Here is a 14697-nt window from a genome sequence, read left to right on the forward strand (position 1 = left end):
ATTTTCAGTCATGGAAGAACAGTGATTACAAAAAATAATCTTCCCAGTTTCCTTTTGTTTATTTTTTAAAAGCACTTTACAAGTTTACCAAACACCCTTTTTTTTTAAAAAAAAAATATTTTTTCTCAAAATAAGTGCTTATTTGGGGAAATAAGCAATCCCAAACATGCTATAATTTTTCACTCCTTTTTTTCAAATAATTGTATTCTAGGTTTTAAATTGGTTGACATGTTTGACTCTACACAAGTTTAAGAAAATAAAAATATTTTTAAAATTTATAATTTTAAATTAAATTAAAGACATGTTATATCTATCAAAATATTCTTCATTTTTAAACTTTAAATATGTCATGTAGGAATTTTTTTAAAAAACAAATATGTCAATAAATTGAAATGAATGGAACAAAAAGCAAGGACCTAAGTCCTAACAAACAAAACATGCAGGCACACACCAATTAAAATTTGGTTGTCATTAAAAGCAAAGTGACAAATGGACCAAACACAATTAATCAATCAAGAATCCCCCAGACCTTAATTATTCGCTTCATACACACATTTCCAAGATTTTCCCACTTCTTCCTATCTCCCCTCTTTCCTTCCTCCAACGCTAATCAGTCATGTTTGATCCAAGAAAACAAACATCTAATATCCATGACAACATTCTTGATCCTGCCACAACCTCAACTAACTGTTATGACAATTGGGAACCTCACAATTTTGATTTTCAAGTATCACAAAAACTTGGGAATCAATTTATAGCCCAAAAAATAGAAGATCATGAAGATGATGATGATGGTGGTGCTTCTTCACCACCCTTATGGAAAAATAGCCCACCAAGAAGTCCAGTCCATCCGATAAATTATCGGTCGCTTTCACCTAGTTCTAGAACTCAAGCCATAGCCAGAGGACAATGGGAACTTATGGAAATGGTCAAGAACATGCCTGAATCTTGCTTTGAACTTTCTTTAAAGGATCTTGTTGAGCAACCTAAATCATTTGAGTCTCAAGAAGAATGCTTAGTCAATAATAATAGGGAGAAAAAACAAGTCGTGCAGAACATTAAGATCAAGAATGACCAAATTAGAAAAGCCAAGATGATGAGAAGTAAGAGTATTGAGAATGGAGGGGTATTTCTCAAGATGGTTTCACCTGTTTCTTTGAGATCAAAGAAGAAGAAGAATGTATCAGCAAATACAACTAGAGTTTCCCCTAAGCCTGATGAGTATGAAAACTCTTGTTCAAAGAGTTTGGAGAAAGAGTGGTGGAAGAAGAGATTTTCAGGTTCAATTAGTGGTAGTAGCAACAATAGTGGAAGTACTGGTAGAAATAGAAGCAGGGGCAGCAATTCTAACAGCAGCAGCAGCAACAGTACTAGTAGCAGAAACAACAGCACCAGGTATTAAATATCTTCATTTCTTAATTCTTTTACTGCTCCCTAGAAAAGAAGCTGTCGCCTTTCTGTTCTCTCCTGGTGACTCGAAAATTTAATCTTAATGTTGGAGATGGGGGTACTTACCATCTAAGCAACCCCTTTTATGAGTAAACATATCCTCATTTTTTATTTTTCAGCTAAAACTAATTTTGATTTTTAGTACTACTAGTGATGCTATATATATATATATAGCCCATGAGTATGCTAAAAGATTTGTCCTGAATTCATGGGAGTGCTCCTTTTTCTGCTTTTATGCATCCTGTATTCGAAATTTCTTGAGCGGACTAATTTGTATTGGTGCCACGTAGAGCTCCACAGGGGAAGCGCTCTATACTATCTCTGTATTCAAATCCAAAACTTTTAATTAAGACGGTCATGGAAACGCTCCTGACAAAAGTTTGTCCAAGTTTAAAGATCAAAGAGAGTTTTGATGTATTGAATAACAGTGTCTTGAACTTTTTCTCTTACAATATTTCTGGTTCAAGAGAAAGTTATTCTACAACTTTTTCTCTTGCCATTACTTGGATGATTGTGGGAGATCCTGCTTGCATACAAGACAGAAGAGACAGAACACAGAATTGAATTTTCCCGAAGAAAATGGAAATTATTATCATTATTGGTTTTAAAATTTATCGTACTTGTCTAATATATTTAACATCTTCAAGAAAGGAAAATATTTTGAACCTCTGTAACTTGAAGACCTTTTCCCCATGTTAAAACATAGCAGCTTGGGGGACGGGATTAAAATATGATAAATCAAACTTTTACCAACAAGATAAGACTCCTGATAGCCAATCTACTTGGATACCTGAAGGAGATTATTCTGTCAATAGTTTTATTCCTTTTTTAATATTAATTCTTATGTAGGTTCAATTAATCAAATTAGTTTGATATATTATGATTTTTCTTTATTGTCGTTGCTCAAAATTTTTTTGTTAACTTCTTACAACACCCCATTATTTGGATCCTAACAAAGCAGATTGAATCTAAAGGGAAGTTAGTTGTTAAGATAGACAATCACTTTACATAATTGATTCTTTAGAATTTATTCTTATACATGACATTATTGAAACATCCACCCACCCACTGAAAAAAGGGAAAAGATATTGGAGTCCCACGTCGGTAGGTTAAAGAGGTCTTGGTCTCCTTATATAATTTTGGGCAATCTCTCCTCATGAGCTAGCTTTTGAGGTTGACTTAGGTCTAATATCCATTCTTTATCATGATATCAGAGTCAGGCCTATCCAGTTCAATGTTGGGCCCTCGTCTTATATTGTCCATACTCCAGATGTTTAAAGGTTCTGGAATCAGAGTCAGGCCTATCCAGTTCAATGTTGGGCCCCCGTCTTATATTGTTCATACTCCACATGTTTAAAGGTTCTTGATCTCCTTATATGATCTTGGGCAATCCTCCTTCGTAGTTAGGTTCAAGATCCATTCTTTATCAAAAGAAAAGGCTTCAAATTAAGAAACACGCTTACATATTTTATATATATACTCAGAGTCTAAGACATGTTTTAATTTTTTTTGAAATTTTTAATGTTATGCAGGAAAAGGGAAAGGGTTTTAAGCTGTTGTTGGTCAAGTTTATGCCTCAATAAAAGCATACTGGAGAATGATAAAGGGATGACTGATGCCTTAGAATAATTTGTTTAGTCTCGTGAAACAATGATATGTATGCATAGTTTGGTGGTAGATTAGGAATATACAGATCTATGCTCCCCTCCCACCCCCACCATACCCCCACAGAATTGTTCTTTCATTTACCTTTTTTCTTGGTTTGGCAAGCATTTATTTGTTAACTAGAGCAACATTTATTGAAGTTTGGGATCAATATATATTGCAATTAGTACACCAATGCAATTGCTTAAAGACACGAGCAAAATTTAAACCGAGAAAGTTGCCTCAATCTGTGTATGCATGATCAATTGTTCGTAATTCATTTCATAATTGGGTGAAAATCATTTTTATTTCCTAACTTTACTTTAAAAAATATTTTTTTTTGTTAATTGTGAACCATAATCAAACTTTTCCTTTTATTCTAAGTAAATTTTATAATATCTATTATACCCTTTCATTATTAACTTTTTTTTTACTTCTTTAAAAATCATGATATATATTTTCATTTGTTAAATTCATGTAATAAATTTTTTATAAAAAAATAAATAATATCTTTTGAGCGAAAAGAGTGAAAAACTTTAACTAAGTATACAGGTTACCAATATTCAATAATAAAGTAAATTAGCATAATGAGAAAATTAATTTTATTAACAATAATCAAAACTCTAATACTTCCTCCGTCCCATTTTATGTGTCGTCGTTTTACCAGGTACGGAGTTAAGAAATAAGGAAAGACTCGGTAATGTTTACTAAATTGTCCTTTATTAAAAAATGTGTTTCATCTTTTTTTAAAAAAATTAAATGAAACCAATAAAGGTAAAAGTGAGATTATATCTTTAAATAGTTACCTAATAAGAAAAGATGACATACTTTTTTATACGGACTAAAAAGAAAATAATGACACATAAAATGAAAAGAAGGGAGTATTTATTTATACTAGTGAAAATAGTAGATAATAATAACCATACAAACATATTTCGATGCATCAAATACAAAATAATTAATTAAATTAAGGTCAAATTTTTAAAGGTGATATTTGTTTAAGCAATAGAAAATACTCTCGTCATTTCATATTACTTCACCCTCATATTAAAAATAATTATTTTAATTTACTTGTCCAATTTATAAAATCAAAAGAATTTTTTTAATATTTTTAAAAATTTCTACTCTTAATATTAAATAACTGCATCGAGTAGTTGTAGTCAAATTTAAAGTTTCAAATTATTATTAATAAGCTTAATTTAGTAAAATATACTTCTAATTAAAATTTTCTTAATGATTGTGTCATATCAAGAAGGATCAAATAATATGACATGCATAAAGTAAGAGAATGGGGAAAGACTGAAATATATACACATACTTATACATATATATACACACGCTTATGCATACAATATTTAAATAACGGCCATAAAACTAACCTTAAATTTTCTAACAAATTCATAAAAGTATTATTCTACTTATAATATTAATGAACTTAAATAAAAGATTATAATATCTAGCTTAAAAAGATATTATATATATTATAGAAAGATATTACATAAATAAATTTAGTACTATAATAAAAATAAAAAAGACATTGCATAGAATAAAGGAGAGTTTAATTATTATTTAAATTGAGAAAAAGTTTAATCTTTACAGCAAAATTGAGGGGGTGAAAATGACACACCCTTTCATAATTCTTTTGCCTATATATTTTGGTATGTTGTTGTTACTCATGCTTACAGCTAGTGCTAGTACATATAAATTGTTTTCTCATTGGGATTCCAACATCAGCTTTATATTTCCAAATTAATCTCAGAGGTATTCACATTATGTGTATATTCAAATAATTATTCATATTTATAACTATTGTTATATCCAATATTTCTCCAATTCATATTTATAACTATTGTTATATCCAATATTTCTCCAAGTAATATTCGATACACAAGCCTCAGTCAAGATCGGCTTAATCACTAGGCCACTAAAGCCACCGCTTATGATTCCAAAAAATTAGGACCTCATTTTTTTCTAAAAAATGTATATCTACGTATTTATTAAAAAAATTATATTTATTTATAAATTTAAAAAGAAATTTTTGATAAGAAAGTAAGATATATGAGACATCTTTTGGAGTATAAATTTCCTTGACTACATCCTAATTACTTGAGATACATTACTATCACCTTGTATTCATCAATTCTATAAATTTTGTTCTCTCTTTAATTATTTTTATTATTAGTATTGAGCGCGTATCACCTTGTATTCATCTATTCTATAAATTTTATTCTCTCTTTAATTATTTCTATTATTAGTATTGAGCGCGTCCCCCCCTCTCTCCAAAACTAACTAACAACTTAGTTACCGTTCTTGCTTATAATTTTTTTTTTTGTTTGGTTTTCCATTCGGTATCTAGTGCCCGCATTGGAGCCCCGACTAATCCGGATCGCACGTTGCAGGGCCCATTAAGGTGACAGCGCTCTCAACAGAGTTTTCTCCATACTCATGATCGAACCTTCAACCTCCGATTAAGGGTGAAACAGTCTCATCCACTGCACCACAACCCATGTTGGTGTTCTTGCTTACAATTACAAAAGAATAAAAATTATTCTTTAGTGTCTGCTTCAAATTTTCAAAATTACAACAAACAATTGAAGGAGGTCATCACTATTTTGATATCGTTATATGAATAGCAGCTTATCAAATTCTTGAGCCAGGTTTTATCATTCTATATTTTATACTTTTTTCTTGAAAATTTATTATTGTTGATATTTTTAGTTCATAAGAATATATTTGTTTTAATTATCATTATAATTTATTCAATTTAAATGTGTTGACTAGAAAATATAATTTCGATTTTGCAAAAAGAGAGAAAAAATAAGAATTGAAAAGATTGAATGGATTAGCTATATTATCATTGAAAAGTAGCTATTAGAAAATATCGGTTATAAGAAAATAGTTAATGTTTTCACATTAAAAAATGCTAGAAAATTAAATTTTAAATAAAATTTACATGACTATCTTTTTATTTTTTAAAAATAATACATATATTTATGTTTTCTAAACATTCATGACTTTTAAAAATAGTAAAAACGTGAGAAGTATTCTTTAAGTATTGGAATTAGTTTTAAAATGGGGTGACATCGTTTTCATCTCCAACTTTACTTTAAAATCAAACTTTTCCCTCAACATTGAATAATAATTATACTTCCCATTTATCCCATGCAATGTTCATTTTACCCTTATAATTTTAATCCTATATTTATGTAATACCTCTTTATATTATATAATATATTTTTTTTAATCTAGGTATTTATATTATTTTATTTAAGTTTATTAACTTTATAAGTAAAATATTATGTTTCATAAATTTGTCATAAAATTTAATGTTACTTTTCAAGATCGTTATTTCAATATTATATGTATTAAAGAGTCATTTAGTGTGAGATGTAATTATAATAATTCGTGGATAAACTTCATGATTATATTATTCTGCGTTTAGTTAGAGATATTAGTTAGTCTTAAAATTATTTATCCCACCATTTATATCACAGTAATGAAATAAGTTATCACATATACATGTTGGTACAATTTATTTTGGGATAACTAATCCTAGAACAACTTGTTCTCAACCAAGCCACCCTTTAAGTGTTTGTATATGTATGTACATGCATGTGCGTATATATTTTTGTGTTTCACTGCTCTCTTACTACATCTGTTTTATATTATTTGGCTTTTGTTGACATGACACAATCTTTAAAAGAAATTAATTTAGAGCTACATTTTACTGAATTAACCTTATTAATGATACTTTGAAACTTTAAGTTTGTCTATACTACTATTTTACGTAGTTACTTAATATTAAGAGTTAAAAAAAAACATAATACAACTCTTTTGATTTCATAAAAAAATTTCGCCCAGAAGATAATGTTCATGTTTTTATGAATTTGTTTTATGTGGATTTTACAAAAATGAAAATATGATGATTTAAAAGAAGTTTTTTTTTTTTAAAAAAAAAGTTGATGATGAGAGGGTATAATAGGTATTTTAAAAATTTAATTAGAATAAAGGGGGAATATAATTATTGTTTAAAGTTGAGGAGGGGTGTTTGATTTTTTTAAATAAAGTTGGGGAGGAAAAATGATTTTTAGCCTTAAAAATATCCTTCATTTATCTATTGGGTCAAAAGTATTTCTTCATCTTCTTTATAGCTTAAATATACCCTTATAACTAGCGACTCTTTTTTAAATTATAATTAAAATTTTTATTTATTATATGTCAGCTTTCTATTGGTTGCAAAGTAAATTAATTTAAATCTTATTATCTTATAACCAAATTTGGATCCCACTAAAATTACCCGACTTAATCTACTAAACCTGTCCCAACCTATTACATTTGTTTCAATTCTTCCAGGCCCTCGATTTCCATCATAGCCTCAAGGAAACTCCCTTCACATGTACATACAAAGATGCAACAAAATTCAGATTGATCTAGTCTTAACTCATATCATTGGCATTTTTAACTTAGTGAAATACCAAGTTACATCATTGTGTGTTCATGGACTAAGCCTGAAATTTCCTTGGGGTGGATTTAATAGGTTGGATCGAGCAGTTTTAGTTGGCTTCAGGTTTAGTTATAAGATAATAAGAGTTAAATTTATTGCAACTAATAGAAAAATGATACATAATAAATAAAATTTTTAATCATGCTTTTAAAAAAGGGGTCGTTAATTGTAAGGGTATATTTAAGTCATAAAAGGTGATTAGAGGATATTTTTGAACCAATGATGATACTTAAAACGTTTTTCTGATCCTTTTTCATTTTAAAGTTGAATGTATGGAATAATAACTTTCAGGATAATATATATATTTCCAAAATCTAGAGAGTAGATTTTGTTTTAAAAAAAAATCCCTGTAACTGGTGTAGTCACGTTGTTTAGCTTTTTTTTTTTTTTCGATAACTAATACTACTAACTTTATTGATATCAAAGTGATGAACATTACAAGCAGCATAGCTTGGTCAACACAACCAGCTATCAAACAAGACATTTCACATACTAACTGTCTAGGAACAACCTGACAAACTAACTCAAAACAACCAAATATTGGAGTCTACATCTAATTCGGCTAAGTGCTCTAACATACAAAACATAAACAATTTCTCTAACAAGATTGGCCAAGCTTATTTTTGTATGCTTAAAGATTCTGAGGTTCCTTTCCATTCAGATGTTATGCACATACTCAATGTAAACCAATTTAAATAGTTGAGCAGCATTAGATTTTCCTTTTATATTCGCGAGTATCCATTGGAAGTGATGTTCCCATGTTTGAGATCTCATAATTGGTTGGCAGGCCTGCAGCCAGATAAAAATCCTGAATAATCTCTGTGTGAATTCACAAGTAGCAAATATGTGATTCCCATTTTCTTCATGTTGTCGACAAAGTACACGTGTTATCTACATCCACCCCCAAGGCAGTTGGTCGATCTGCAGTTAGGAACCTTCTTTGCAGCGTCAACCATACTGTCAATACAAATTTTGGCCTAGCAAAATTGTTAAACATCAAACTGATTCATGGAACTCGAGGCATTTCCCCCAGAAGCTCTAGGTAAATAGTTCGAATGAGGCTCTGATCAGAGTTGAGAATTAGTGGCACTTGAGGTAAAATCTAGCTTGGATTTTTTTAATTCTGTGGGTGGTGGTGCATGGTCGATCTTAGTTATTGCTGGAGCTATTTGTCTGATTAATTCCATAAGTTGTTTTTCCTAAATATGTGTCTTCATTCACGTAATATTGATTTGTTTTGGGAAAAAGACAGAAACGACACTTCAAATTAAACTATTTCCATGAAAATGATCATCGAATTTAAATTTCACTTTCTAGTCATGTCAATTTACATGCTTGTTCTATACTGTTTCTACACACCTTCTATACAGTTTCTATACAAATCTGTATAGATATAAATATTCTATACGAAAATTATACAGTTTTGATACATAATTTATACAATAACTGTACATTTACACATTTTATACAACAATTATCTAATTTTTCATACACTTTCTATATATTTTTATAAATATATTTTATACATATACATATTTGATAGAACTATACAATTTTAATACATATATCTTATATAGATACATATTCTATTTAACAATTATATCGTTTTTATATAATTTAATTATGTCACGTCCCAAAATGATGACGACGGACAAGAACCGTAGACACTTACTTTACCAGCACTTAGTGACATACGCAAGATTATGAGACAACAGTGAGCACGATACCCAACATAAGATATATACATACACGAGAGGGTTGTATTAATAAGACTGTACAATACACTACTACATAATGTCCATAAAGCCTCTAGCCAATTTTAACACGCTATACTACAAGTGAATAGTTGGCATAAGGCCCGTCATGCCCAACTAGGGGCCTGTACATGTAATCATAATACTATGCATAGACCATCTCCAAGGAGAGATGGAGCTCACCAAAATATCAGCTGAAAATGCCAATAGGGCCTAACGTGGACGTCTGCTATCCTGAGGATCTGAGCCTGCATCGATAAACATGGTACCTCCAGGACGTCAGTACATAAACAACAAGTACTTCTATGAAAGCAGAAAAAATAATAGCTGGACAAGTACGAAAGCTCATATGAGTCAAATATCAAAGTGAAAAACGTACGAGCAAAGAGGAACACATATACGACATGAAACTGTAACCTATGCAGCAATCTTATTAGCACCTTATTTAGTATTTGGAAAAGCGTTCATTATGATATATGGCCTATACTTTGCTTAGGTAATGTATTTATAAGTAGTACAAATCACAAGATGGCATACTGAAGGCAATTTGAGGCAAGTATCAAGCATATGTTGCTCACTTATTCATTGCTATGGTCCCATATGTATAAGTGTAATCGCAGACTGTATCCAGGTACGCCCCGCCCAGGGACTCACTATGAGGGTCTGCCCGCAGGCCATTTATGCCATATGTTTGCTCGAGTCAGGGGAAACCAATACATGACGTTCCAGCTAACTCCAAATACAAATGATGCCACAAGGGCGAGTACACTCAATGATTGGGCTCACTATAGTGGTCTGGTCTCGGCCCTATGCACAGGATCACATCGAGCGATATGCCAAGCTAAACTATGTACCCTCCCGTCATTAAATGTCTATCAAATAGTGCCTTGAAGGCTTGTAACATATGAATTGCTAAAATGATCGCTTAGCTAACATATACAAGTGCAACTATGCTATTACCATTTACTCTTACTCCTAACATGTGATATATCTAAATTGTGGCCTAAGGGCTTCAAGTAGAGAAACTTATGATAATATGGAAGTACCTTGGAAACTTAACACAAAGAGGAAAAAATAGATACTTACAAGCTTGACGGTAGAACGAAGGAATGATATGTAAGGCAATATAAAGATTCTACTTTCATATTTCATGAGAATTATATTAACATTAATAGAAAGGGGTACATGACGTAGGGTGGTGCCTTAGCGACGAGGGAAGATTTAGCTTTACATGCCTTAGTGCTTTATTAACTACGATAATAATTCGAGCCTCAAGTTTCAACTCGCTGGAGTGAATCCTTTATCTTTCCAACCACTAGTTCCCGCTATTCGATACACAATTCACTAGCTACAAAGATAACATATACGTCCATTAGTAACCCGTAAGTGCATTCAATAACTTATTCCGACAACCTTCATTTATCTCCGAAATTAATTGAATTCCTTAACAAGTATCCAAAATGAATTCTAACTTTCCCAGCTTATGCAATTCAAAACTAAATTTGTCCAATTGATAGGGATCCCTAAAAACTCCCTTTTTATCAAATTTTCTCATTAACCCCTTTCAAGGAGTAGAGCAAAAGTTCAAATTAAACATCACCAAACACTTATCTATAATCATATCCAAAAATAGGATAAGGAATTTACCTCTTGATGTTCAAACTTTCAACTAGAAATTGTTTAAACTAATTCTTGAAATTCTTTGGAGTTGCCACAAAATTTCCTAGCTTATATGCTCGTTAAGGCTACGGGCATCCCTTCTCTGGTATCTCTTTCTTTCAATAATTTTTTTTTTCTCTTTTGATGTCACATATGGAACTGAAAATAGAGAAAGTGATGAGTTGTTCCAGTGAACTTTTCCTTTTTCCTTTGTAACTTGACCCCATTTTAAGGAAATTATAATTTAAAAGAAACATTAATAAAAGGAAAGATGGTCCCACCTACCTTATTATTAATAATAACCATAGAATATATATGTAAGTGTGTATCATTTAATTATCTTTACATCCAATGCTGAGATAGATAATTATACATGCGCCACCCATCATAACCTTGGTGTTATGATTTTTATAATCTTAGCTCAGATTCAAAATTTTTTTTGAAGTGTAACAATTTATTATTTCTAAATAATAAAAAAAAGCAGAATATTTGATCAGTTAAAAAATTTATAGCAAAAAAAAATTAAAATATTTTTACAAGGGACAAATTGCCCAAGTTGAATACTGTATTAGTATTGTATATAGACTATATCAGTATTATATATGGACTGTATATGAACAACGTAGACCAAAATTACCCAAATTAAGAAATGGTTATAAAGCAGAAATAGTATATTCAACTTATCACTTTTTAAAAAAATTTCAAATTTGGACTATTTATTTTAAAAAGTACTATAAAGTGTTCTTTTCCCATCTATTTTTGCGAATAGGCCACCATAAGGCTTCACTAACTTCAGCCCTCAAGGGGATTGAGAACCTTGGACTTTAAGATGAATGGTAAGCTTACAATGGATAAATTACACAAAAACACAAATTTAAAAGATATAAATGCATAAAAAGAAAATTATCTTTTAAAATATTTCATAAAATTTCATATTTCTCTTTTTTCTCTTGATACATATTAAATAAGGAAGTAGCAGATTTGCATTTATTTTAGGAGAGTAAATAATGAGAGAGAATCTCTTAAATATCTAAAAAAAATCAAATTAAAAAATTTCCATCAGATCTTATCATTTGGAATTTACAATTTGGTTCAATTTTTCCATCTCTATTATCTTTTCTTTTCTTAAAATTTTGAAAGATTTACTGTGTGTTTCATGTTGACAAGCATTCATATTCTTTTGAAAGTTCTTCATACTTTAGAAACTAAAAAATCTCATAGTTTTCGGTGGAATCATGCCAATGCCGATAATCATTGCAATGATTCGCAAAATTAGTTATCGAATTTGATGTTGATACATATTTTTTTTAGTTAATGAGCTTGATACATATATAATAGTGTTAATTTTTTGATACATTTTCGTACTATAAACGGTGACACATATGAGTGAACATTTGTTGTCACTATATTGGTGATAGATATGAGTGATACATTTGTTGTCAGAATACTGGTGATACATATGGTAAATACTTTTTGATAGTGATTCATATTTTTGATTCATTTATAAATGTTTGATACATTTAACATATGTTCGACATATGTAAACTATTTATTTTTGTGTGAGATTGAATTTTGAATGAGTATTAAGTAATTTTACTATATATATCACTGTGATACATAATACATCTGGAACCATATGTATTATTGTGATACATCTGAAACCGGATGTATCACTGTGATACATTTGAAACTAGATGTATATACGCCACAATTTGCGCGTGGTTTATTTTCCGTAATAATTGAAAATCAGTTACTTTCTTATTTAACTATCCACTCAGTTACAAAGGTATCACAGTGCATATGTATCAAAGCTAAAAATATGTATCAAAAAAAATTAAAATTCAGAATATCTTATAATTTAACAAAGTTATGATAAAAAATGTTACAACCCACTAAAAATTTGAGATTTATATAAGTTATCCGCTTAGAATTGAAAAATATGACCCAAGCCAATCTAACCCACTAAACTCACCCCACTATTTATGGATTGGACATGATAAAATTTTTTAATGAACAGATAAAATTCTATAGTTTATTGCAAGTTATAACAACACTTTAGATAATTATTTTACTAAGATTTTAATTGTAAGTTGTAGTAACTTTATGAAAAAATCATTTATTTATTTTAAAAAATTGATAAATAATTTTTTTAAAAAATAATTAGCTCTATTTTTTAGGGATTAGTATAAAATATATCATAAATAAATGTGTTGATAACTATGAAAAAAGTAAAATGTGGTCAATATTATATTTACATTTATTATAATTCTTAATTTATTTTTTTTAAAAAAAAAAACAACAAAATTCTTTGCCAAATTCACACATTTCATCTGCACTTCTAGAACTACTATACTTTTTTTTATTCATTCATCTTCATAAAAATACATCTTCTTTTGGGGTATTATTTTAGTATCAAATTTGATATTTATCAAATGTTTATATATTTGTGGGTTCAATTTCGTAGTGTTTATCTAGTTTTTTGGCTTGAATCTCAGTATACGTTCATATTGTCAGTTGATTTCATTGTTTTATGAATCGTGTCTTCTAAATTCAAATTTGATTTTGCTCCATCTCGAAAGAGTCCTAGAATAATAGAATGAATAAGTAGCAGACTTGGTGGTCCAAAGATTTTGAGAGAAATTGTTCTGGATGTTCAGAAACTTCAATGCAGCGGTAGAAAATAATAGAATGATGTAATTTTTTGTGCGTACTATATGGTGACTAGAATTTGATGTTTTTTATGTTTTTATAGCTCAGTAATGTTGTCCTTTAAACAATCTACATGTTATGAACCAAATTATGTTAGGTATTTTAGAATTTATAATCTTATTTATGATTTTAAAGTTGACATATTTATTGTTATTAAGGTTTAAGTCAAGTGTTGTCATAGTTGTTTTTGCTATGTATATGTCATGCTATATAAAAATAATATAGCATAGCACTTTTTTTATAATCAATAATTCAGTTGATATTAAAAGTGATATAAGTTGAATCAAATTCTTAACTTGTTGAATATATACCATTAACAATAGGTTTTCTTTATGAATGTAATGTTATTTTGTATTAATTTGATATAAAATATCTTATAATTATGGAATTAGTGAATCTATTGTTTTCAAATTAATTGAATTCCAAAATATCTTGCTTATAACAAGTATATTTTTTATATTAAATTTGATATAATATATCTTTAATCAATAATTATGAATTGTCATAGGTCGTATTGATTATCTACTTCTATTTTTTCGGTATCCATATGGGTAGTTACAATATGAATCAACATTTAATAACATATTCCGTCTACAACTTCAGAAAGAAAAAATTAACATTATTTCGAATCAAAACATGAAACAATTATTTATTTATCATAAAATCAACAAAAAACATCTTCCAACATCGTGAAATATAATGCAGACTGATAACAAAAGTTTAACAATAAATTAAAACTAAGGACAATTATTTATTAAACTTGAGGCGCATGTTTATGGCATATTTTCCTATTGTGTCCCTCTCGACAGTAACTGTTGACAACTAATTTTTGTCCTCCTCGATTAAATTTAATTATGAGTTTCTTTGATTTTTAATAAAATCTAAATATTTATTTCTTCCGAATAAATGAGCTCTAAAATATTTATTTGGGTTAATTTTATTATTTAAGTAATGATTGTACCTTTTTTGTATTTACAT

The 14697-nt window shown here is 29.3% G+C and overlaps 1 protein-coding gene and 1 long non-coding RNA gene across 2 annotated transcripts; one reads left to right on the forward strand and one right to left on the reverse strand.

The window, feature by feature from the left end:
• The first annotated feature begins 417 nt into the window (after positions 1–417).
• Positions 418–3289, forward strand: LOC107873021. Its single transcript, XM_016719716.2, has 2 exons — positions 418–1395; positions 2982–3289. The coding sequence occupies exons 1-2, from the start codon at positions 617–619 to the stop codon at positions 3076–3078; spliced, it is 876 nt and encodes a 291-aa protein (XP_016575202.2). The 5' UTR covers positions 418–616; the 3' UTR covers positions 3079–3289.
• A 6012-nt stretch (positions 3290–9301) lies between these two features.
• Positions 9302–11241, reverse strand: LOC107874917. Its single transcript, XR_001675645.2, has 2 exons — positions 10999–11241; positions 9302–9599 (listed from the first exon to the last, which is right to left on the reverse strand). It is a non-coding gene; the product is annotated as an uncharacterized LOC107874917 (long non-coding RNA).
• Positions 11242–14697: the final 3456 nt, after the last annotated feature.

Source organism: Capsicum annuum, unplaced genomic scaffold (genome assembly GCF_002878395.1).
Source record: "Capsicum annuum cultivar UCD-10X-F1 unplaced genomic scaffold, UCD10Xv1.1 ctg4331, whole genome shotgun sequence".
In the NCBI taxonomy this organism is placed as follows: Eukaryota; Viridiplantae; Streptophyta; class Magnoliopsida; order Solanales; family Solanaceae; genus Capsicum; species Capsicum annuum.